The 26,288-nt window shown below is 30.5% G+C and overlaps 4 protein-coding genes and 1 long non-coding RNA gene across 6 annotated transcripts; 2 read left to right on the top strand and 3 right to left on the bottom strand.

Moving 5' to 3' along the window:
- Positions 1 to 1,534, bottom strand: LOC120282152 (the record flags this gene model as incomplete). The annotated part of the gene is made up of 3 exons (XM_039288905.1): positions 1 to 317; positions 546 to 721; positions 1,403 to 1,534. Coding segments are annotated over 3 exons (405 nt in total), but the record flags the coding sequence as incomplete, so codon positions are not given.
- Positions 1,535 to 4,980: 3,446 nt separating this feature from the next.
- Positions 4,981 to 6,642, top strand: LOC120282234 (oryzain gamma chain-like). Of its 2 annotated transcripts, none has more exons than XM_039288996.1 (2): positions 4,981 to 5,241; positions 6,052 to 6,642. In XM_039288996.1, the coding sequence occupies exons 1-2, from the start codon at positions 4,989 to 4,991 to the stop codon at positions 6,390 to 6,392; spliced, it is 594 nt and encodes a 197-aa protein (XP_039144930.1). In that variant the 5' UTR covers positions 4,981 to 4,988; the 3' UTR covers positions 6,393 to 6,642. The 2 variants fall into 2 exon arrangements, with proteins under 2 accessions (XP_039144930.1, XP_039144929.1); XM_039288995.1 differs by having other exon boundaries at positions 4,983 to 5,268.
- A 1,757-nt stretch (positions 6,643 to 8,399) lies between these two features.
- On the bottom strand, positions 8,400 to 9,978 carry LOC120282236. Its single transcript, XR_005542915.1, has 3 exons — positions 9,905 to 9,978; positions 9,356 to 9,472; positions 8,400 to 8,626 (listed from the first exon to the last, which is right to left on the bottom strand). It is a non-coding gene; the product is annotated as an uncharacterized LOC120282236 (long non-coding RNA).
- Positions 9,979 to 20,832: 10,854 nt separating this feature from the next.
- Positions 20,833 to 22,443, bottom strand: LOC120282151. Its single transcript, XM_039288904.1, has 4 exons — positions 22,440 to 22,443; positions 22,130 to 22,254; positions 21,269 to 21,444; positions 20,833 to 21,145 (listed from the first exon to the last, which is right to left on the bottom strand). Exons 1-4 carry the CDS (start codon positions 22,441 to 22,443, stop codon positions 21,049 to 21,051), a joined length of 402 nt encoding a protein of 133 aa, XP_039144838.1. The 3' UTR covers positions 20,833 to 21,048.
- Positions 22,444 to 24,894: 2,451 nt separating this feature from the next.
- Positions 24,895 to 25,804, top strand: LOC120282150. Its single transcript, XM_039288903.1, has 4 exons — positions 24,895 to 25,184; positions 25,318 to 25,415; positions 25,535 to 25,559; positions 25,719 to 25,804. Exons 1-4 carry the CDS (start codon positions 24,983 to 24,985, stop codon positions 25,802 to 25,804), a joined length of 411 nt encoding a protein of 136 aa, XP_039144837.1. The 5' UTR covers positions 24,895 to 24,982.
- Positions 25,805 to 26,288: the final 484 nt, after the last annotated feature.

Genomic DNA, 26,288 nt, shown 5'->3' with positions numbered 1-26,288 from the left:
TAAGTCATTAAGCTTTGGCAAAGAACAGTTTCAAGATTAACATGTGAAACTGAACATAATCTATACATGTATGAACTGTTCTTGTTCAAACATTTTTTTTTCGATCTCCGACATCATAATTTCACAAAATCATCAAAAATAGCAGAACAAAAAAATTATTTTACTTGAAACCAAAACACGAAGAACAAGTCAAGATCATTTTTTCACTTGTTTTAACAGATCAGCTTCCATGAGTTATAATTGCCTCAAATCTGTCTATAGATGCATGCAACTTTCCATAGTTCATATTAAGGATCGGTTCCCCGGTCCCGACAGCCCTGTCAGCAGCAGATACTTTCACACATTAGCGAAGAAAAGAAAACCTCAAATGTATTTATTCTTTCATAATTGATATTCAAAAAGGTGAAGACAACAATTTGGAAGCTAAAAGCTGAATGATAGTTAGATTAAGACACGTAAATATCGTATTTTCAAACCAAACATCTACTGAATTTCCTTCCTTTTTGGTGCATATATGACAGTTAAGAATAAACAACTTAACTTACCCATGAATTTCAGGAAGGATGTACTCCGCCCTGTAACCAATCCTCAAGTCAAATCCTGGAAATAAACTGACCGATGTTTTGTTTCTAAACTGGGAAATACCGTCACCACCCAAACAAGTTGAAATCTTCCATTGCCATCCGGTCAAATTGTGATGGAAATTATGCCCTATGCCGACCTGCAGCATCACAAACATATGTACATCATTCACAAGTAATTTGGTTGTTCATTGTTTAAATCATACAGTTTGATACATGCACAATAGATATAAATGAGAACATTATAACATGTAGTTTTTGCCCCCTTTTGATACTTGCAAATTCATTTTTAACAACAAGTAATACTGAAGACCTTGGTAAGAAATAAATCCCTCACATATATAAGTTTAGAAAGGGAGGGGGAACAATCTTGAAGGAGACGATGATTGTAATAAGAAGTGAAATATCCACTGGCATCTAACTTCAGCCTATTGGCTTTCATTATGTAATTTTCTTTAAATTAATTTATCATATCAGAAGGGATAAAAAAAAGGTACAACTTTCTTTTGGTTCACTTTGAGCTTCCTATCTATTAACTCGATGTTTACAATGCATTTCATGCGAACGCAGTATTCCAATTCATATCTAGTTTAAACATACTTGGAAAAATGAGCTTAGAATATGTTTGATTCACTCAAAAATTTCAACATTTCTAATTCTTTAAGTACCTAGCATTATATAACAATTACACGTTGCAATACTCTATGCTAAATATTAATGAACAACTGAATGCTGAAAGTATCATATCCTTAAATCAATAAAACAATACATGAGAAATCATACCACTCCAAAGTAAGCATTAGAGGAGAGAGAGCTTAAACCTGAAAATTAAGATATTTTGTTATAGGGATCTTCTTGGACAGCAGGCGCACATCCTTTTCTATTGGCTCACATATGAACTTCCATCTCCGATCAGGCGATAGAGGTTTTAATGATGAGCAACGGACGCGAGATCAAGAGCGATTTCAGGTGTTCGACAAAAATTGCAGTAAAAACCCAGGTGTTTGATGAAATGCCTGGGGTTCTCTCCACTGAGTCAATGCAGTCAAAGTAATAAAGAAGAGACAAAGGTTTCACTGGGCCAATAAAAATGAAGCACTTTCATTAGACTTTATAATATACTAATACAACCCATCAGACACCATCTTAACATCCATTGGATAAAAAACAATCTAACATTTCATTGGTTGCTTTTAACACCTTAACGAGGTCCAGCACTGGCTGGTCACTAACACCCAGAGATTTACCTAATATAATATAATATATATCCAAAAGTCTTCAACTGCTTTAACACCCACTTGGTCAAAGCTCCATGCTTTTATCCTTGCTTCTTCAGAGAGCCATCTTGGACCGGAACAGTGCCATCCCGGCACCCATGCCTCTGCCCTTCTTCACACCATGCCCTTCCACCATCCCAGTAAGGCCATGATCATCATCTTCATGCGTACACGCATCCATCTGTTCGCCATCTTCGATCATTTTCCCAACATTTAAAACCAATTTTGCTTGAAAATCATTACTTTGGAAGTTATAAAACTGAAGCAAAAGAATGCAAGAACGGTTAGGCGTTGGCATGAGTTGAAGTTAATAGATAGATGAAATAAGCATAGGCTCCAAAATGTTGATTTATATGAATCTTATAAAAGATGCTAATTCAATCAAGAAATGCTTCCATTTACTAAGAAAGGTAATATATTTGATGCAGGGGAAGATTAGCATGTGCCAATCAAACCATCACTCTTTCAAATAATTATACATGGGCAAAGGATACTTTGTTTTTGAACTCGATGGATGGATTTTTTGTGCAATGAACATAATTTCTTTTAAGTTAATAGGAGAAAATTACCATTTTAAAAGAGTTCAATTTAGATACAGTATATTTGATTGTTCCCGATCCAAACAAAGCATCATAATAAAGATGTTTCCGAGATAAAACATTCAGCACTTATAATGGCCAAATAAGTTAACTATGGATGTAAAATACAGGAAGGAATTGACATTTTACATCTTCCGCTTTTGGGATTGAAGTGAAAGTATTATTCTTCCCAATCAAGGACTTATCCTAATACAAGCCTATCGACATCTGTTTTAAGCACACACAATGAAATGCACAAATCTAGCATTTCACAAAATTTGTATTAATCAAAATTTAAATTAATATCATTAAAACGTTAATCCAAATAAAATTAAAACAAAACCCCAAAAATAAAAAAAAGAGAAAATAGAAACAAGAACTACAACTAGAACCAATCAACATGCAATAATACTATGAAATCAATGGCATTAATCACAATGAAAACAATCAACAAAAAGGAGGAGGAGGAGGAAGAAGAAGAAGAAGAAACCTCAACCTTGTTTCCTCCACCGTCTCCCTCTCACCCACTGTTTTAAGTTCTCAATGATTCCAAAAATAGAATGAAATGAGACAAGTTAATTAGGGTTTGCATGAGATAATATTTTGTTTAGAAGGTTAGGATTCGGTTCCTTTGTTGGCGTTGATATTATTTTGTTTTTAGTAACATATATTATTTTAAAATAATCGTTAATCTTTTTATATATTAAATTTGATTTAGCGGTTAACTTACAGGGTAATAAAATGGCTAGAGATATGTTAGGAGTTTCGAAGTCATTATTTGGGTGTAAATTATATTGAATATCATGAATTAAATTATTATATGATTGTAACTGAAGAAGTTTAGTAGGGAGGAAGTTGTGGAGTTCCATTATATACTTTACTATGATGAGATAATTCTTTTTTTTTTTTGTTTCTTTGACTAATAGGCGAGAAATGCCTTTTCATTTAGGGATTGTCAAAAGGACAAAAAAAAAAAGTACAGGTCAACCATTACGGTTGTTTATAGATTTCCTAGAAAAATTCTTCTGTCCTGTAACCTTGAAAGGGTGGAACCACTGTTTCTCCCAAGTATACAGTGCATGAACAATACAATAACAGTACTGTGGTGGAAATATTTGAAACTTTGCTTTCTCTTTTACACTCTTGTGTATACCATCAGACTATCCAATGGTTGACATAAAGGGGATAAATAGAAAATATTTTCTTAAAAATATTTTTCAAATAAAATTAAAAAAAGTTAAATAAAAATTCAACTTTTTATTAATAACTAAATAAATAATATGTTTCTGGAGATCGTGAAGATTTATTCCATTAATATTAACTAATATAAATTTTATTTTTAATTAATAATTTGTATTTGATATTTTAATTTATTTTTAAAAATTTATTATCATATATTAATTTAAACTGGTTTTACCCGTGCACAGTAACACTATCACAATGGTTGATTTTGTCACGTCCTGACCTGCGGGCCCGCCACGTGATAACCGCTGCGACGATCCCGAGGAGGGACACACACCACTCAACCCTCGAGACATCGTAAGGCTCACAAACTCCTGCTAAACAACACCATAACAACAAAGATACCACACCACATCAACAAAGATACCAAAAGCAAGAATTTCACTCAAAAAGTCAACCGTGTAGTAAAAGACATACAAGTCACAGACACAGAGTTAAGAACACTAGTGGATCCACTGCAATAACACAATGCAACCTGTTTAACAGTAAATAAACAACCTGACTTGGGATGCAAATTGCCAAGCACTTCGCCTCGTTATGACGACCCAAACCACTAAAACCTGGAAGGGAGGAGGGGGATGAGTAACAATAGTCACTCAGTGAATGGGTCAGCACAAATCTAAAAGAATATCAAAACAAATCGATGAATTCCAATAAACACGTTTTACAATAACATAAATGAACCGGAACGTTTCACATTTACAACACAATGAAAGTGCAAGATATGAAACCTTGGTATTTAAAACCAAAACATAGGTTCTCATGAGTATAGACAAAACATCAACATGTATAAAACAAATGCCTGGATATAAGTTCCCAAAATGAGTAAAAATACCAACTTAAACAAATAAAATCCTCGATAATCACAAATCCTCAATTCTGCATGATACATGTTCGAAAAGCATTAAGATATAAAACATGCTATACAAGAGATTACACTTCGAATATACCAATTTCAATGTTTCCTTCCTGCACTAAAATTTAATCTCGATCAAATAAGCATTAAGATATAATTAACCTCAAATACTAATATCATCTCTCTCTCTCTCTCTCTCTCTCTCTCTCTCTCGCTTTTTGGATTAAACTCCTTTAAAAATCTAGTCCCTGGGTAGACCGAACTTTTAATTTCAAAAGTAGCCCTCTTTCTAAATACTAGATGGAGTATCCTTGTTATTATACTATTTTTTTTAATACTTATTTTTTCTTTCTTGTCCTACCAGGGATAATAAAAAATCTTAACTTAATTAGATCCTTAATTAGGAATGATATAGATTATATATACTAATAAATACTAAAGGGCAGAAAGGTAAATGATCTCATCTTCCGCTCCGCTCTTTGTTTTGTTTTTGTTCGTGTTTAGGGTTTGTCTCTCCGATGACTCTCCTAGTACTGGTGGATTAGATTCTCCGATGTTGGCGTTGGTGAGAGCCCTGGGGCGTTCACGGCCCTTTGGTCGGTGCCGAGAGGCATCTCATGTCTCGACTGGAGACTTCGAGGCGAAGATCCAGCGGGATAATGATGCGTCTTCGATCACAGATCTGTCCTCATCTCTGCAAAACGAGGGTGCTGACACCACCACTGCCTCTCACTGTCAGCTATCCCTCCGATTCTTTTTCCATAGTAATAATTTTGTAGGCTTTCTTTATCATCTTGATGTGTGAATGGTTTGCTAAATCTGTTTTTGGTTTCTGTACATTGAGGTATCTTTTGACTTTTTTTAGGGTTTCTTGAAAAGATAATTTTTTATATCATGTGGTTGTGTGTGTGTTTTTTTCTTGTTGGGATTTTGTGAGTTCTAGGCAGATGTATGCGCTTGAGGCGTTTTCCCCGATTTAATTACTAGACTATGGATTTTCCCTAAGATAAACAGAACAAAATATTTTAATGGTTGTTTCTCCAGCGACCCAAGTGTCTTTTAAGTGCATAATAAGTTCAAAAGTATTAGGTTTAATGTATCTCATGTAGTGAATTGGTGAAATAACCGTGTATATCCAAGCTTGCATGCACGGCACATTAAGACATGATAAAGAATAAATAAGTAGGTGTATATATATATGTATACGTGTAATGTAAGTTCATAACTTACGAACACGATTCTCTCTGTCTTCATTGAAAACATCAATCCAAATTTCACTACCCGACACACTAAAGGTTCCTTTTAACAATGGTATTGTAGTTAGAGCGCCATTTGAAAATATATATCTAATTAGTGATTATACATAAACCCTAGTGTTTGTGCATTTGTTGCTTATATCCTTTTAATTCTGTTATAAGCCATTACCGCTCGAGTCATACGAAGCCACTGACATTCATGACACTTAACAAGTGCTTTATTATGATTGGCTTTGATAGTGCTTAGTTTTTATGTTTCAGTGACTACAAATCCTTTCGTGAATGTATATCGTGCGCTGAATGATCAGAAATCTATGGCCGATAGATTTGAGAGGTGGATTGTTGAGCATGGTCGGCACTACAAAGATGAATCTGAGAAGCAGCTTCGCTTCGAGATATTTAAGGCTAAGGTTGCGTACATTGAGTACTTTAATGCCGGGAATCACATGTATACACTTGCCATAAACAAGTTTGCCGACCTAACAAAGGAGGAGGTGACAGCTCAGTACACTGGCTTTATCCCTCCTGATGAGGATGAAGACTTTGGACATATAGATTCATCTTCTGAAGATTCATCTTCTGAAGATGAATCCTTAGTGTAAAAGGTGGAGAAAAGGGAAACATCTTCTGAAGACATATGGATTCATGTTTTAAAATATTACGTTCCTTAGATTGTCTATTTCGCTAGTCGTGAAACTTTAGTAAAAGAAACTATTACCTTGTCTTTGTAGCGTCTTAATGTTTATGGTTGGTGATGTTGACATTATCATTGTAGTGTTTAATGTTTATGGTTGGTGATGTTGACATTTATTTACTTTCATCAGTCAGTTTTAGTGCCTTTTGGCTTTTGTACTTTGCCTCAATGTTTATTTTTGTCCTTTACTTTCAAAGTGTTTAATATGGTGGTCACTTGACAACATATGATTATTTTATCCACGTTTTTCAGTTCAAAATATTATTGTAGTTTTCAAAACAGCTTGTTAGATGCTAATGCCGCAAAATCAGATGTTGCTTGGTATGGTTGGAGGAAGTGGAGAAGATAATAGCATGCTCTAGGTCATTATGTCAAGTGTTCAACATATTGAACATTTTGAAAGTTTAAGCGCCAAAATGAACGAGAAAAAAAAAGGGCTAAATATAGATGTCATCTTGAACATTTTAATGAGTGCATGGGCACAAATGAACATTGAGACATGTGCCCAGCATTAAGGAATTTGGAGGGTTAAATCCCATCGGCACACTTTATTTTGCGTGTTTTGTTTCTTGTGTTTGAATGAAAAGATGGGTTTTTGAGGGACGCTGAAAGGGATTTTCATTTGTTGATTCTCATGCTTTCCTAAAAGTTGGCGTTTTTCTTTTTTTCTTCTCTTCGAGTGTTGAAATTTGATTGATTTCTGTCAGATTGGTGGAATATGAACATTGTGTTGTTGAAGCAGTGAGTAGAGTAATTGTTGGTGATTTGATTTTACGGCTTTGAATACAATTGTGTTCTCAAATGGTTTCTATGGATTCAAACACTTTAGTGAGGCTAATGAAGGATATAGAGTTCATAAACTGTCTTGTCTTGTTACTGCCACTGCTTAATTTCTGGGCTGGTTCCAAAGGTGCCATTGCCATGAGCTTGAAATGCTGCAGTATGGTATGGATCATGTTGGAAGGAAGATTGATGATGTAGGAAAAACTCACACAATGGCTCCATTGCCTCAGTTGGCTCATGAGCCCAATGGTAGTCTGAAATTGGTGAATGGGCATAGTGCAAGAAGCCCTCTTGTATTCTCAGAACACTTATTGACTAAAAAAATAGTTATTGCTGTTGATGTTGATGAAGGTAGCATTTCCAATCCCTCATTAATTGCTTATATAGTTTCATTCATATTTTCTTTACTTACTGCTTGTTTTGACGATCATTTATTGTGTTATGATTGTTGATTATCTTTTTTTGCTGCTTATTTGAAAACTAGTTCTTGGGAGCTTTCTTCCAGCTGTGAACAAATTCATTGCGGATTGCTACTCTTTGAATCACTCATTAGCAGACTATTTTGTCTACAAGTTCTATAAGGTATCTCATTGCAATGTCTTTAAACATTGATTCATGTATTGTGCACTTCATTTGGTCTTTTTAACTGGATGCCACTTCTTTGTAATGTTTTATCCAAGAGCAACATTATTGGTAATCTAGTCAATTACATAGTTTTAAAATCGATTGGACTGAGCATGGCTTAAAACAAGGATTACAGAAAAGCCACAAACGAATACTTACAATTCTGCAGTAAACCAAGTTAGTTTGGTTTATCCTTTTCTCATACTGAATTATGTTCTTAGTGCAACTGGCTTCGTCCTCTGATTTAATTCCCAATAAAGGATGTGATGGCGGCTCAGATGGAGAAGCAACATTGGTTTCATCACAGTTGTTGGCCGATGGAATCCGGCAAAGTCCTGAATAAATTCAAATCAATGTTTAAAATTTCCTTTCATCAACAAATACTTTGAAAGAAAGACGCAAACTTATTACTGTTTGAATCTTCACCGATGACATTAAATTCCACATTTGCTTTTCTGTTTTTGAAGCCCTTGCTATTAATACAGAAATTGTTGATTCTGCAAGCATTGTGACCAAAGATCTTTAGAGTAAAAACCATGTTACCCTCATAACAGAAGAAAAGAATGCATCCTTCACTGAGACCATGGGCTTTGATAATTTCTTCCCAACCATCTGTGAAGAATAAGCCTTATTCGGTTTTTTGAACTTTTACGTGCCAAAATTCACCAGCCGAGAATATCATGGCTTTTCCATGGTTGTCATCGATAACATGCCCAACAAATGTGGTGGAATGTGCTAATAAAAAAAACACCACAGCAAAGTTAGAAATTATATCAAGAGATAGATAGAACTTCTTTCCATATTGTCATATAAACCAAAAACATGAGCATCTTCTTTACACATACTCGAGGTATTTGCTTTTAGAAAACTATTTGATATATAGTATTAGATAAAATGTATATTTTTAACACAATGAAATGATAAAGAAAAGGAACTTCGCCAAAATGATGTTTTGTTTTGTCCCTTTGAGAAGGAAAATGCTTCTCATTAACATTTCATCGTATTAAAAATGTACATTTTATCTGATTCTATACATCAAGCATTTCTCTTAAAACCAATACCTCAGTATATGTTCTGAGTATCTTCAATAACAACAGAGTGATTATAGTATCAGTCAAAACCTTAGTTTCCTCCTCATTAACTTCTCTCTTATACAAAAATACAAGGAGTTTCTGTAATAGCATAATAATTTGTGCCCACCTCTGTTAGCAGTATAACACTAAAAGCTGCAGCCATGTCTACAACTGATGAACTGAATCAAATTTCAGAACTACATTATGGTCAATGATGGATGATGCAATTAAAAACCCAAATATCATACAACAGTAACCACTCTCTAAGAAAAAAAAAACACATAATATTTAACTTATATTCAGTTTTAAAGGGATGTGTCAAGTAAACTATTGAGACAAGCTTCAAAGGCCAAATATACAAAAGAAAAAAAGAAAGAAAAGATAGACTTACAAGTCTAGAATCATAAAGAAAAACCTTGAAGAACTCGGGCCTCGGAGTTCCACTCATGCTTGTGTATGGTGCAGTGCTGAAGATGAAAACCCTCCTTCAAGACTTGAGCTTTCTCTTCTTAACCCACCCAAAAACAAAACAAAAAAAAAAAAACAAAAAACAAAAAATTATCAAGAGTAGTCAAGAAAACGAACTTGGAAAAATATAACAAATCCAGTCGCAAATCCTGCCTTAATTAATTCCAGTAGCTAACATGGCATTGAATCTAAAACTCTGAAGTTTTTCAGAGTTTGTCGGTTGCAATAAAAGTAAAACAGAAAGAAGAAGAAGAAGGAAGAGAATGATTTATCAAGAGCCAATAAAACTAACTTGGAAAACTGTATAAACTGGGTCGCAAATCCTACCGACATCCTAACATGCCATTGAATCTAAAACTAAGAAAAATCACAACTTTTCAGTTTCAATCACTGGAAATTTAAGGAAAATGCAAGAACAGAAATAGAGACAGATAGCAATCCACAAGAAAACAAAGAGAAGAAACCTGCGTACCTCTTCCCCTGTCAGTGTCGCCGGTGATCACTTGCACGCTATCAAACACTAAATGAAGCTGAGAAGTGAGAATCAAAGTGAACATCTTCTTTGGACATTTAAGGCTGCATTGATGCAAGCTCCTGTCTTCCATTGTTACTATAATAAGCATCTGAGACAAAAAGCCGAAAACAAAGTCCTCCAAACACTCTACTCCGGAGTTTTTCATCATCTTGGAAACTGTCACCCCTCCGGAGTTGATGTGCTGCTCAGATCAACACACTGCTGGGTATGTTGATGTGCTTCTCAGATCAACACACTGCTGGGTATTAAGAGGTCTCCACTTCCCTCTGCATTGGTGTCATTTTTTGAAAATAAAAAAAATCATAGTTATTTTTGAAAATTAATAATTAATCGCGCGGACATCATTTTTTATGGGACTTTGTGTCATTTTTTTGGGACTTTGTGTCACTGTGTCCTTGCAAACATCATTTTTTATGGGACTTTGTGTCACTTTGTGTCCTTCCGAACATCAATTTATATGAGACTTTGTGTCATTTCTTTGAGACTTTGTGTCACTTCCAAACATAATTTCTTATGGAACTTTGTGTCACTTTGTGTCCTTGCAAACATCATTTTTTATGGGACTTTGTGTCATTTTTGGGGATTTTAGTGTCACTTTGTGTCCTGCAGAAACATCATTTTTATGGGACTTTGTGTCATTTTTTTGGGACTTTGTGTCACTTTGTGTCCTTCCAAACATCATTTTTTATGGGACTTTGTGTCATTTTTTTGGGACTTTGTGTCACTTTGTGTCCTTCCAATCAGTATCATTTTTGGGGACTTTAGTCACTCTGTGTCCTTACTAAACATCATTTCTTATGGGAACTTTTTAGGTCATTTTTTTTGGGACTTTGTGTCACTTTGTGTCCTTCCAAACATTTTTTTTATGGGACTTTGTGTCATTTTTTGGGACTTTGTGTCACTTTGTGTCCTTGCAAACAACATTTCTTATGGACTTTGTATCATTTTTTTATGGGATTTTTAGTGTCCTTCCAAAGCGTCATGTTTTATTCTAGCGAGACTTCATCGAAAGTCGTTGTTATTCAATAATCATAGTTCTCGCCTGTGCCCTCTCTCTCTCTCTCTCTTATTTGTTGTCTTAATTTTTTTTAAATTGTAATATAATTTTCTAATTAATTATATTAAATTATTTAAAATATTTAAATTGATTAGACATTGACCAAATTGACCCACTGGTTGAACCGATAACCTGGTGACCCGACAACTTGAACAATTCAATATCCGATCCGGTTCTGTAACGTTGATAATAATTTTATCAATAATTTAATAAAAACACAAATTTATATTATAATTTAAATTCATGAAAATAAAAACATAAATTTATATCATAATTAATAAAAATAATTAAATAATATATTTTTTATATTATCAGATGGGCCAACCCTCAACCTCCAATCCCCGGGTCACAAACCCCTCTCCCTAGATTTTTTTATTTTTTTAACCACCGTACCGGGGTAATTAACCTCCCTTAAGATTTTTTTTTTTAATTTTTAATTTTTATGTGTGTTTTCATACAATGTGATGATTATAATTGTTATCTCAAAATAAAATTATATTAATTATGGTGATGTGCAATTTAACTTTTAAATAAAGTATTAAATAATTAGTAGTAATTATTATGGTGATTTGGTAATTAGCACAAAGCGAAGAAGAAATATTTACTAAACTATCTTCAATAACAATTATATGGCCCACAATTATTTCAATCATCTTTTTAATTATTTACATTATATATTTTATTAAAATATATTTATTTAATAACATCTTAAATATAATTAATAAATAATTAACTAATATATTTAAAAATTATATTTTAAAATCAATATTTAAAATCATAAAAATATGGTAATAATAATAAATTATTATATTATAATTAATAAAAGTAATTAAATAATATATATATCACTAGTGGTAAATACTGATGGAGTTGACGGGAGAATGGGATGAGTGGTGTGTTGTCACGAGAGATATGGTCAGTGGTGGAACCAGAACTTACCGGTAGGGGGGCTAAAGCTAGAGTGTAAAAAAATTATCAAATAAAATAATTATCTACAGTAAAATAGTTCAATAACATTACTACAATTTGAATATACATATAATGAAAAAAACATTAACTATAATTTGAACTGTTATCGTTGTCATGGTGTATCTGACTAAAAAAAATAACTATATTTAACTAGACAACTAAACAATCATTCATTTACTTTAACATGTATATTATTATATTAGAACAACTAATTTATACTTGCCATGCCACATTATCAACTTAATTTTTAAAAATTAATAAATTGTTTTTATAAATTTTATTAATATTATTCATAAACTTTTATTGAAAATTTGAAGTTTGAATGCCACATTATCAACTTAATTTTTGTCTTAAATTTTTATAAAATTTAAAATTTCAGTAACTTTTTGAAAATAAGTTTTATTAATATTATTCATAAACTTTTATTGAAAATTTGAAGTTTGAATGCCACATTATCAACTTAATTTTTGTCTTAAATTTTTATAAAATTTAAAATTTCAGTAACTTTTTGAAAATAAGAAAACATGTTAATCAGTAAAAGTATAAAAAACTTAACACTTCAACACATTATCAATTTAATTTCTTTAAAATCATTAAATTATTTTTATAAATTTTATTAATATTATTCATAAATTTTTATTAAAAATTTCAATGCCTCATTATCAATTTAATTTTTTCTTTAAATTTATTAAAATTTTAAATTTTAGCAACTTTTTGAAAATATAAAAAACTTATTTTTAGTTAGTAAAAGTGTCAAAAACCTAACATTGCAACCCATTATCAACTTAATTTTTTTAATTATTAATTTATTATTATTAATTTTATTAATATTATTTATAAATTTTAATTAAAATTTATAAATAATATTAATAAATGAAATTTCAATGTCTCATTATCAATTTAATTTTTTTGTTAAATTTTTTTGTTAAATTTTTTTAAAATTTTAAATTTCAGCAATTTTTTGAAAATAAAAAAACTTGTTTTTAATGAAAGTATAAAAACTCAACAATGCAACCCATGGGATTTGAACCAAGGTGGGATCTAATCACCAAACTCCCACTAACCACTCAAGCACATTGACATCATATGACAATTAATTACAAACAAAATATTATATAACAATATTATATAAATAAAAACCCTAACTTCATGGCTGCCGGAAAGCAACCTTACCGGAGCCAATGGGGGGCTGAAGCCCCTGCTCGCCCCCCCTTGGCTCCGCCACTGGATATGGTCAATATCTTGGGACCATGATGCATATCTACAGCAGCATGCACACATAAGAAAAGCTTGTTACTTAGGATGCGGCTCAAAAGAAGAAGAAGAATAGGTTTAAACAACAAAAAAAGAAGCTAAATTAATTCTAGCAACCAGGACATTTAATACATAATACTGTCACATGTACTTGGTCTTGGCACTCTCACCAAGACACAAAACAAACTTATACCAATATAGTACAAAACTAAAAAAGAAAGATAAACAACAAATTCACATGTACTTGCTAACAACGTCATTGTAATAACATGTGAATAGATGATAGGCCGGACCAGCCCAGGTTTGAGCCGGACTGAGTTTATAATTCATAAAAACAACAAATTCAGAAGATTGAATTATACTGGAAAAGAAAAGGAGTTCATAACTATATTAATCAGAAAAAGACGACAAAGGCGAAGAAAAAAAAAAGTCACTAATACCACATATATAACCAAATATTATTAAATAAGTTTGTTTTCCCCTATCAAAGCATCTTATTCTATTGTATTCTTCTAAAATTTATTGTGTTACTCATATGTACCATATATTCCAAATATATGAAATTATTTTAAAATTTGTTTAAATTAATTTTTTTTAATTAAGAAGTATGAATAACCTATTGATGGATAACTTCAAAGTGAAATAAAATTGTAACTTTGAAAAATAAAAATAAAAATTAAGAATAATTTATACTAACAATTAGAATAATATCAACCATTAAATATTTATAATATAGTATATTATATTAAATTATCCTATTGTTAAACTTTTAAAAATACAAAGAGGTACCGATAAATTAAAAATATTTTTATTTATCAAATTATAAAAATATATCATATCTCATATTAGATTAATATTTTTTTAAAAACAACTTTTTAAAAATAAAAAAATAGGTATCATACATTATAAAAATTAATAATAATAAATATCCTATCTTATCTTCATTCAAATATTAGAGATTTTGTCTATAATTCATCTCATAATGAATTTAGGTCTTTTATTTATTTCCAATTTATGTTTTCATTTATAAGTCAATTTTTTATATTAATATTTTTTAAATTAATATTTTTTAAATAACTTTTTAAAAATATAAATGTAAGGTAATTCTTCTGATGATAAATTAAAGTTGTTTATTTATCAAATTATAAAATTGATAATGATAAATATTATATTTTATCTTATTTTTAATATTACAATTTATAAATAAGAAGCTCAAGTTTCATTAATAAATCAATTATTAAATATATATTATTTGTTAATTGTGTGATTTCTTTGATTGAGTAGATTCAAGGTCCAATGGATTGGTAATGCTTAAAAAATGAAGGAAGAAAAAGCGCGTCGTAAATTATTATTTTGTTTTTCAACTTTATTTATGCTAATTTTCTGTTAGTTTAGCTCTAAAAAATTGAAGATTATCATTTAAATTGAATGAAGATAATATAATTTATTATGTAAAAATAGTTCAATAATATTACTACAATTTGAATATACATAAAGTGAAAAAAAACATTAACTATAATTTGAACTGTTATCGTTGTCATGGTGTATCTGACTTAAAAAAAAAAAAACTATATTTAACTAGACAACTAAACAATCATTCATTTACTCTAACACGTATAATATTATATCAGAACAACTAATTTATACTTGCCATGCCACATTATCAACTTAATTTTTTAAAATTAATAAATTATTTTTATAAATTTTATTAATATTATTCATAAACTTTTATTGAAAATTTGAAGTTTGAATGCCACATTATCAACTTAATTTTTGTCTTAAATTTTTATAAAATTGAAAATTTCAGTAACTTTTTGAAAATAAGAAAACTTATTAATCAGTAAAAGTATAAAAAACTTAACACTTCAACACATTATCAATTTAATTTCTTTAAAATCATTAAATTATTTTTATAAATTTTATTAATATTATTCATAATTTTTTATTAAAAATTTCAATGCCTCATTATCAATTTAATTTTTTCTTTAAATTTATTAAAATTTTAAATTTTAGCAACTTTTTGAAAATATAAAAAACTTATTTTTAGTTAGTAAAAGTATCAAAAACCTAACATTGCAACCCATTATCAACTTAATCTTTTTAATTATTAATTTATTATTATTAATATTATTTATAAATTTTAATTAAAATTTATAAATAATATTAATAAATGAAATTTCAATGTCTCATTATCAATTTAATTTTTTTGTTAAATTTTAAATTTCAGCAATTTTTTGAAAATAAAAAAACTTGTTTTTAATGAAAGTATAAAAACTCAACATTGCAACCCATGGGATTTGAACCGGGTGGGATCTAATAACCAAACTCCCACTAACCACTCAATCACATTAACATCATATGACAATTAGTTACAAACAAAATATTATATAACAATATTATATAAATAAAAACCCTAACTTCATGGCTGTCGGAAAGCAACCTCACCGGAGCCGAGGGGGGGCTGAAGCCCCCTCTCGCCCCCCTTGGTTCCGCCACAGTCCATAGTATTCTTCAATCTTCTTGAATCCAGGAAAATATTAAGAGGTTTCTTAAGTTGCATGGGAAGCTAATGTGCGGTTTTTCTGTTAGAAATTTCAAAAGACGACCTTATATTTTAAAATAATATTTACAATGACATCCTTAAAATTAAAAAAAAATGAAAATTAATGACAAGGCAATATGAGGCAAGATGGACACAAATGTGCGTTTTATCTTTTTTTCAAATTTTCTTGTCATTTTCGTGATTTAAAAAAAAAATTAATTTAAAAGTTGCTATATCAAAAGCTAATCTGCCATAGAGTTATACAGTTTTTAAAATTTAAAATATGTATTTTTAAATATTTTAAAAACTGTTATTTTGAAAAGAAAAAAATTTATCTATGCCCTCCTCACTCCTCAGGCGTGTTTTTTTATTGCAAATTTTCTTTTTAATTTCATGATTTTATTTAAAATTATATTTAAATTAAAATAGTTAAAAAAAACTGTTATTTTGAAAGAAAAAAAAATCGATGCCCTCCTCTGGTGCCACCTTAGCATATTTGAAAGTTAAAATTAAAATATGTTGACATGGCAAATATTTTATTGTTTTTTCCTAGCAAATTTTCTTGTGATTTCATGAATTTTTTTTAAAATTATATTTAAAAGTTGTCATATCAAAAGCCAATCGATCAACTATTGATATTATTTTAAAAAGTGTACATAAATCTTTAAACATTTAAAAAACTATTATTTTGATATATATATATATATATATATATATATGCCCTCCCCGGTTCCATCTCAGCCTTTTCTAAAAGTAAAATTAAAATATAATGACATGATAAATATTTTAAAATCATTAATATAAATAAAAATTATTATTTTTTAAATTAAAATAAAAATATTTTAAATTGTTTTCCCATTATACCATTTAAATCTAATAAAATCACAAAGCATAAAATTTTATTTTATTTTTTAATTCTTTCCATTGAAATCTTTGGTGGGCGATAAAAAAACATTTGATATTTTTTCCCAAATATTAAGTTCTTGAGAAAAATTATATTTATTTAAATAATTAAGTTTGAATTATTAATATTAATAAAAAGAAAATATTTAAAAATTAAAAATGTACCTTTTTAAAAAAATAATAGAAAATATTTATTATTGAATAATTTTTATATTTACACCAAAATGTTATGAATTTTTTTATATATATATATATTGGCATATATTAGTTTACGGTATTTGATTAAATAAAATTGATAATATAAGGTTATGAGCTAAGAAGACATAATAATGTTACTTTCCAACCACATAGTACTATGTTGCCACTTGCCAATCAAATAAAAATTGTGTTTATACTATGCATAACAATCCATACTTTAGATACATATTTTACAATCACTTTATAAATAATTTTTTAAAAAAATAAATATATTTAGACCTTAATATCATAAGTATTATTTTCCAACTCACGAGCTCTCAAAATCATGGCTCACAATTCAACGCGCATCCGTATTACCAAGTCAATGGTGGGGCTATGGTCAGTGAAAAGTACTTTTCATTTAATTTTTTTTTTTGGGCCGGTTTGAATTTCCTTTTTGAGGAGCCAGAAACACTTTTTTCTATTTGGATTAACTTTTTCGAAGAAGGAGCTAAAAAAAAATTAAATATTATTTTTTTCAGAAACTGGTCATCTGACGTTTTTTAAAAAAAACTTTGCAAAAGCTTTTTTTGAGATTACATAAACTTAACTACTCTTATGAATAAAGAAATGATTTAAGTTTTTAAAATTTTTCTCCAAGTTTTTTACATCTCCATCTAGTTTTCTTTGCCTCCAAGATGCCTTTTTTTTCCGTTCTCTCATGGCCATGCTTCTATGTGATAAATGCATAATAATTGAGATATTATTATAATTTAATGAATGCTAATTTTAATAATTTGCTATTGAAAAAGTCCTTTTATCAATGCACATTCAAACAACATCACAAATATAAGAACATCTTTACATTAATATATTTAAATATGAAATTCATAGAATCATTTAACTTACTTTGAAAAATATTTATTTTTCAGAAGTCCTACCAAACCAAACTAAAAAAAAACATTTGGTTTAAAAGCCAATAAAAATAAAGCTTTAATAAGTGAGAGATGAAGCTCTTATTCATTACAGTTGAGACAAAATAAAAGAGCGGGAGTGAGAAAACTAGAAAGAGAACAAATGAGTGGGAGGAGTGAGAAAAATATTTTTTAGAGTTAATATGTTCTTCTAGTATAAAAGAGAGTACTAATTTTTTATTATTATTAAAAAATTAATAACTCCTAATATGTTCTTTCAATATAAAAAAGAGTGCTGATTTTCACATTATTATTAAGAAAATAATAGCTTCTAAAATTTTTTCACTTAGTAAATTCTTCAATATTTTTTATAATTTTATTCTAATTATTTAGGAGGTTTTTCACATAATATTTGTGTATTTTTTATATTTTTTACTGTGACCATGCTCTATTCAATTTTATATTTTATAAGATTAATTGGGTTTGGAAACAAAGTAAAAGTAAATAAAATTAAGGGGAAAACATTTGGAAATACAAAACACACTTCAATAGTTTTTTTACATAATATTTTAATTTATGGGTTGAATTTTGTTTAAATATGAGATTGTGAAGCCACTAAATACATGATGGATAAATTATATAATATTGTCATTTAATATATATATATATATATTAAACAATCTAAATGACCCTAACCTTTTTATGTATTTCTATTTCAGAATCTAAATGACCCTAACCTTTTTATGTATTTCTATTTCAGACACCCAATTTTAGAAAGTTACAATTTGATCTCCTATTTTTAATTTTTATTATAATTTGATCATTCGAACATACGTCGTTAATAACAATTACACATGGTATATGCCAACTCAAATATTAGCTCTAAACAAATGATATGTCACATAGTATGTTAACTCATGTTAACCGTGTATTCTCAGATGAGCAAATTGTAATAAAAACTAAATGTGAAATATCAAATTGTAACTTTCTAAAACTGGATAATAAAAATAAAAAAATAAAAAAAAATAAAAAACCATTAAATTTTTTTTTAATAATAAATATAAATAAATCACGTATCATGGGCATGTTTGAAAATTTTAAATATACTTCTTAGCTGGATGAATGAGTGCAGAACTAGATACATTATCATAAAGCTGGTTATGGTGTCACAAAGAGGTCCAATCTCAAACAAAGTATCATCAGTAATTGTGGGTTGTACTATACAAAGAAACCATGATGGATGAAATTGTTGAGAGTTGAAACTCAGGTGAGGAACCACGAACATGGCTTGTCTGTATTCCAAAGTATGACTCACAAACTCAGTAGGGTGTTTTGGTCATCTCTACCAAGAGGGAGGCATGGGGCGACATTGGGTCTGATCCGTCCAGAAATCGATCTGGTTAAATCTGTCGAGTTAGTCGACCCAGCAGATCAGGCCGAAAATTTATAATTGGTCCACACTATAGTAGGCGGGCTAATCCGGCTTGCCGAAACAACACTTTGGTTGAGCCAATTACTGGTGAACTCGGTGGGCCCATTTAACCGGCCTATGCCTTCCTCTAACTCTATTCTACCTATTTTAGGAGAATGTTTTATTTTTGAGTTTTTCTCTTTCTCGGCCTTTTTTTAAATGTTTTTTTTTCTCTGAGTCCTTGTTTTTTTAGGAGTTGGGCTTGTTATTTATTTATTTTTAATAAAATGTTATATTTATTTATTATTATTTTCAAAATATTATGATAAAGAAGATGATTTATCTACCTTATAATAAAAAATAAATAAAATTACTAGCTTTGATCCTTGAGTTAGACTACTTGTTTAATGAGTCTTTTAATTAATTTGAGAGAAAAATTTTAGATAAACGGACCATATTTTTTTATTTAATAAATATTAATAAAAAGTAAATAACATAAAATTATTTTTTTTATTTTTCTTCCATTATTTTTTTATAAATTCATTAATAAATATTTTTTTAATAAATTAAATTTTATATAAATAAATGAATGAAATAACTTAAAATATTTGGTTGGAAGGATAACCAACTCTGCACATCTCGAGTTTTTTTTTTTCTCTTATAACAACAAAAACTGGTGAACTGTTATATAGCTCCTTCACCCACGCTCTTCAATCTGTCCACATTTTTTTAAATGGAGGGAAACGGGTTGAATTATCCCTTTTGCAATTTGGGGAATTTTTTTTTAATTAATTAATTAAAAAATAACAGTGGAATTAATAATTGAAAATAGATGAAGCTAACACGGGAAGATAAAACCAAAATAATCATATTTTCTTTTGTACAAAATTTTACAAAATAAATCACATACTAACTGCTTAGATTAATGCAACATGGGAGACTAAAAAACAAGCTTATAAGAAGCTATTTTGCCGATAGATTAAACATTGTCTCAACTAAGCTGGCCCATTAGTATCTATTTCAAAAGATCCTCTGCTAATGATTAAGCCTTCACTGTTTCGGTGTTTCTTGATTTGTTGTGCATTGTGCCAACTTCCTTCCATTATTTTGTTGTGTTTTTGTACTTGTTTTAGTTTTTTTTTTTTTGTTTCAATTTGTGGTAAATGTTTTATTTTTTAGTTTGTGACTTTATCTAGTTCTTTGTCTCGTGCTTGTCAGTAGGATTTTGTTGTTCATGTTTTATTACATTTTCAATAAATTATGATTTATTTATTTTCTTCGTCTGATCTCTACAGGTTCCTCCAATCTCGCACTATTTGGTCAATGCTCCCTGTTTTTTTTAATCTTTATTAACCTACAAAAATATATATATTTTTTTAAAATAATTATCTAAGTTTAAAATATTAATATTAATTATCTAAAAGAACTAGATAATGTATTTGTAAGATATATGTTCAAACATAATTTCAACCTTTACACCTCCCAGCAACATTCAGTCAGACGAAAAATGTCATTCTTGGCAACATTTAAAAAAAAAAAAAAGACCTCAACATTAATGAGTTAACTTTCTCAGATTAAAAATAAAACATAAAATATCCATGAGAGAATATTAAAAAGCTGAGCATTTACATCAACTAAGTCATTAAGCTTTGGCAAAGAACAGTTTCAAGATTAACATGTGAAACTGAACATAATCTATACATGTATGAACTGTTCTTGTTCAAACATTTTTTTTTTCGATCTCCGACATCATAATTTCACAAAATCATCAAAAATAGCAGAACAAAAAAATTATTTCTTGAAACCAAAACACGAAGAACAAGTCAAGATCATTTTTTCACTTGTTTTAACAGATCAGCTTCCATGAGTTATAATTGCCTCAAATCTGTCTATAGATGCATGCAACTTTCCATAGTTCATATTAAAGATCGGTTCCCCGGTCCCAACAGCCCTGTCAGCAGCAGATACTTTCACACATTAGCGAAGAAAAGAAAACCTCAAATGTATTTATTCTTTCATAATTGATATTCAAAAAGGTGAAGACAACAATTTGGAAGCTAAAAACTGAACTTACCCATGAATTTCAGGAAGGATGTACTCCGCCCTGTAAGCGATCCTCAAGTCTAATCCTGGAAATAAACTGACCGATGTTTTGTTTCTAAACTGGGAAATACCATCACCACCCAAACAAGTTGAAATCTTCCATTGCCATCCGGTCAAATTGTGATGGAAATTATGCCCTATGCCGACCTGCAGCATCACAAACATATGTACATCATTTACGAGTAATTTGGTTGTTCATTGTTTAAAGCATACAGTTTGATACATGCACAATAGATATAAATGAAAAAACATTATAGCATGTAGTTTTTTTTCCCCACTTTTGATACTTGCAAATTCATTTTTAACAATAAGTAATACTGAAGACCTTGGTAATAAATAAATCCCTCACATATATAAGTTTAGAGAGGGAGGGAGAGCAATCTTGAAGGAGACGATGATTGTAATAAGAAGTGAAATATGCACTGGCATCTAACTTCAGCCTATTGGCTTTCATTATGTAATTTTCTTTAAATTACTTTATCATATCAGAAGGGATCAAAAAAGGTACAACTTTCTTTTGGTTCACTTTGAACTTCCTATCTATTAACTCGATGTTTACAATGCATTTCATGCGAACTCAGTATTCCAATTCATATCTAGTTTAAACATACTTGGAAAAATGAGCTTAGAATATGTTTGATTCACTCAAAAATTTCAACATTTCTAATTCTTTAAGTACCTAGCATTATATAACAATTACACGTTGCAATACTCGATGCTAAATATTAATGAACAACTGAATGCTGAAAGTATCATATCCTTAAATCAATAAAACAATACATGAGAAATCATACCACTCCAAAGTAAGCATTAGGGGAGAGAGAGCTTAAACCTGAAGATTAAGATATTTTGTTATAGGGATCTTCTTGGACAGCAGGCGCACATCCTTTTCTATTGGCTCACATATGAACTTCCATCTCCGATCAGGCGATAGAGGTTTTAATGATGAGCAACGGACTCGAGATCAAGAGCGATTTCAGGTGTTCGACGAAAATCGCAGTAAAAACCCAGGTGTTTGATGAAATGCCTGGGGTTCTCTCCACTGAGTCAATGCAGTCAAAGTAATAAAGAAGAGACAAAGGTTTCACTGGGCCAATAAAAATGAAGGACTTTTATTAGACTTTATAATATACTAATACAACCCATCAGACACCATCTTAACATCCATTGGATAAAAAACAATCTAACATTTCATTGGTTGCTTTTAACACCTTAACGAGGTCCAGCACTGGCTGGTCACTAACACCCAGAGATTTACCTAATATAATATAATATATATCCAAAAGTCTTCAACTGCTTTTGGATTAAACTCCTTTATCTAGTCCCTTGGGTAGACCGAACTTTAATTTCAAAAGTAGCCCTCTTTCTAAATACTAGATGGAGTATCCTTGTTATTATACTATAATACTTATTTTTTCTTTCTTGTCCTACCAGGGATAATAAAAAATCTTAACTTAATTAGATCCTTAATTAGGAATGATATAGATTATATATACTAATAAATACTAAAGGGCAGAAAGGTAAATGATCTCATCTTCCGCCCCGCTCTTTGTTTTGTTTTTGTTCGTGTTTAGGTTAGGGTTTGTCTCTCCGATGACTCCCCTAGTACTGGTGGATTAGATTCTCCGATGTTGGCGTTGGTGAGAGCCGTGGGGTGTTCACGGCCCTTTGGTCGGTGCCGAGAGGCATCTCATGTCTCGACTGGAGACTTCGAGGCGAAGATCCAGCGGGATAATGATGCATCTTCGATCACAGATCTGTCCTCATCTCTGCAAAACGAGGGTGCTGACACCACCACTGCCTCTCACTGTCAGCTATCCCTCCGATTCTTTTTCCATAGTTTTAATAATTTTTGTAGGCTTTCTTTATCATCTTGATGTGTGAATGGTTTGCTAAATTCGTTTTGGTTTCTGCACATTGAGGTATCTTTTGACTTTTTTTAGGGTTTCTTGAAAAGATAATTTTTTATATCATGAGGTTGTGTTTTTGTTGGGATTTTTGTGAGTTCTAGGCAGATGTATGCGCTTGAGGGCGTTTTCCCCGATTTAATTACTAGACTATGGATTTTCCCTAAGATAAACAGAACAAAAATATTTTTAATGGTTGTTTCTCCAGCGACCCAAGTGTCTTTTTAAGTGCATAATAAGTTCAAAAAGTATTAGGTTTAATGTATCTCATGTAGTGAATTGGTGAAATAACCGTGTATATCCAAGCTTGCATGCACGGCACATTAAGACATGATAAAGAATAAATAAGTAGGTGTATATATATATATATGTATACGTGTAATGTATATCGTGCGGTGAATGATCAGAAATCTATGGCCGATAGATTTGAGAGGTGGATTGTTGAGCATGGTCGGCACTACAAAGATGCCTCTGAGAAGCAGCTTCGCTTCGAGATATTTAAGGCTAAGGTTGCGTACATTGAGTACTTTAATGCCGGGAATCACATGTATACGCTTGGCATAAACAAGTTTGCCGACCAAACAGGTGAGGAGATGAAAGCCTGGTGCGCTGGCTCTATCCCTCCTGATGAGGATGAAGACTTTGGACATATAGATTCATCTTCTGATGAGGATGAAGACTTTGGACATATGGATTCATCTTCTGAAGATGAATCCTTAGTGTAAAAGATGGAGAAAAGGGGAACATCTTCTGAAGACATATGGATTCATGTTTTAAAATATTATGTTCCTTTGATTGTCTATTTCGCTAGTCGTGAAACTTTAGTAAAAGAAACTATTACCTTGTCTTTGTAGCGTCTTAATGTTTATGGTTGGTGATGTTGACATTATCGTTGTAGTGTTTAATGTTTATGGTTGGTGATGTTGACATTTATTTACTTTCATCAGTCAGCTTTAGTGCCTTTTGGTTTTGTACTTTGCCTCAATGTTTATTTTTGTCCTTTACTTTCAAAGTGTTTAATATGGTGGTCACTTGACAACATATGATTATTTTATCCACGTTTTTCAGTTCAAAATATTATTGTAGTTTTGAAAACAGCTTGTAAGATTCTAATGCCGCAAAATCAGATGTTGCTTGGTATGGTTGAAGGAAGTGGAGAAGATAATAGCATGTTCTAGGTCATTATGTCAAGTGTTCAACATATTGAACATTTAAAAAAAAAAAAACATATTGATCATTTTGAAAGTTTAAGCGCCAAAATGAACGAGAAAAAAAAAAAAGGCTAAATATAGATGTCATCTTGAACATTTTAATGAGTGCATGGGCACAAATGAACATTGAGACATGTGTCCAGCATTAAGGAATTTGGAGGGTTAAATCCCATCGGCACACTTTATTTTGCGTGTTTTGTTTCTTGTGTTTGAATGAAAAGATGGGTTTTTGAGGGACGCTGAAAGGGATTTTCATTTGTTGATTCTCATGGTTTCCTAAAAGTTGGCTTTTTTTCTTTTTTTCTTCTCTTCGAGTGTTGAAATTTGATTGATTTCTGTCAGATTGGTGGAATATGAACATTGTGTTGTTGAAGCAGTGAGTAGAGTAATTGTTGGTGATTTGATTTTACGGCTTTGAATACAATTGTGTTCTCAAATGGTTTCTATGGATTCAAACACTTTAGTGAGGCTAATGAAGGATATAGAGTTCATAAACTGTCTTGTCTTGTTACTGCCACTGCTTAATTTCTGGGCTGGTTCCAAAGGTGCCATTGCCATGAGCTTGAAATGCTGCAGTATGGTATGGATCATGTTGGAAGGAAGATTGATGATGTAGGAAAAACTCACACAATGGCTCCATTGCCTCAGTTGGCTCATGAGCCCAATGGTAGTCTGAAATTGGTGAATGGGCATAGTGCAAGAAGCCCTCTTGTATTCTCAGAACACTTATTGACTGAAGAAATAGTTATTGCTGTTGATGTTGATGAAGGTAGCATTTCCAATCCCTCATTAATTGCTTATATAGTTTCATTCATATTTTCTTTACTTACTGCTTGTTTTGACGATCATTTATTGTGTTATGATTGTTGATTATCTTTTTTTGCTGCTTATTTGAAAACTAGTTCTTGGGAGCTTTCTTCCAGCTGTGAACAAATTCATCGCGGATCGCTACTCTTTGAATCACTCATTAGCAGACTATTTTGTCTACGAGTTCTATAAGGTATCTCATTGCAATGTCTTTAAACATCGATTTATGTATTGTGCACTTCATTTGGTCTTTTTAACTGGATGCATCATACAAATTTATACTTACTGATGTGTTTGAATATTGATGAACAGATTTGGAATTGTTCTCCAGCTGAAGGTACCACCAGCTGCCCCTTGTTAGAAATTTCTAATGAAGCCCATTGAACATTAATTTGATGTTGTGTGTTTTTGTTTCTCTTCTTAAATGATAATACATCAAAAATTGTGCTTTTGCTCTGGCAGCTAATATTTGTGTTCATGAATTCTTTGAAACTAGTTACTTCAAAATGGGAATCCATCCTATACCAGGCGCAAAGCGTATTCTTCAGAGTTTATCCTTGTTTTGTAATTTCTATGTTGTAATTACGTAAGTTTTTCTATTGGAATCTTTTCTTAAGAGAGGAACCATTTAATTTTCAAACTGATTTTTGCTTTTTAAAAGATCCCGGCATTTATTAATCTTTAAAAAAATAATACTAGAAATTTTATTATTATTTTTAACCCCATAAGCGTGGTTAACTAACCACCTAAGCAGGCTTATTTATTTATTTTCAAAAATAATTATGATGTAGCAATTTATTCTTTTAAAAAATAATAATAAAAGATTTATTATTATTTATTTTTGGTTTCCTATTCCCGCAAGCGTGGTTAAATAACCACATCCACGGGTTTTTTTTTATTATTTTCAAAACTAATTTTTATTTAGTAATTTATTCTTTAAAAAAAATTACTAAATTAGTTATTTTGGTTTTTTAACCACAAACGCGTGGTTAACTAACCACGCCAGCGGGTAATTTATTTATTTTCAAAAATAATTATGATTTAGTAATTTATTCTTTAAAAATAA

Source organism: Dioscorea cayenensis, chromosome 18 (assembly GCF_009730915.1).
Source record: "Dioscorea cayenensis subsp. rotundata cultivar TDr96_F1 chromosome 18, TDr96_F1_v2_PseudoChromosome.rev07_lg8_w22 25.fasta, whole genome shotgun sequence".
Lineage (NCBI taxonomy): Eukaryota > Viridiplantae > Streptophyta > Magnoliopsida > Dioscoreales > Dioscoreaceae > Dioscorea > Dioscorea cayenensis.
Note: the sequence above shows the minus strand (reverse complement) of the source record. Positions and strands in the feature narration are given on the sequence as shown.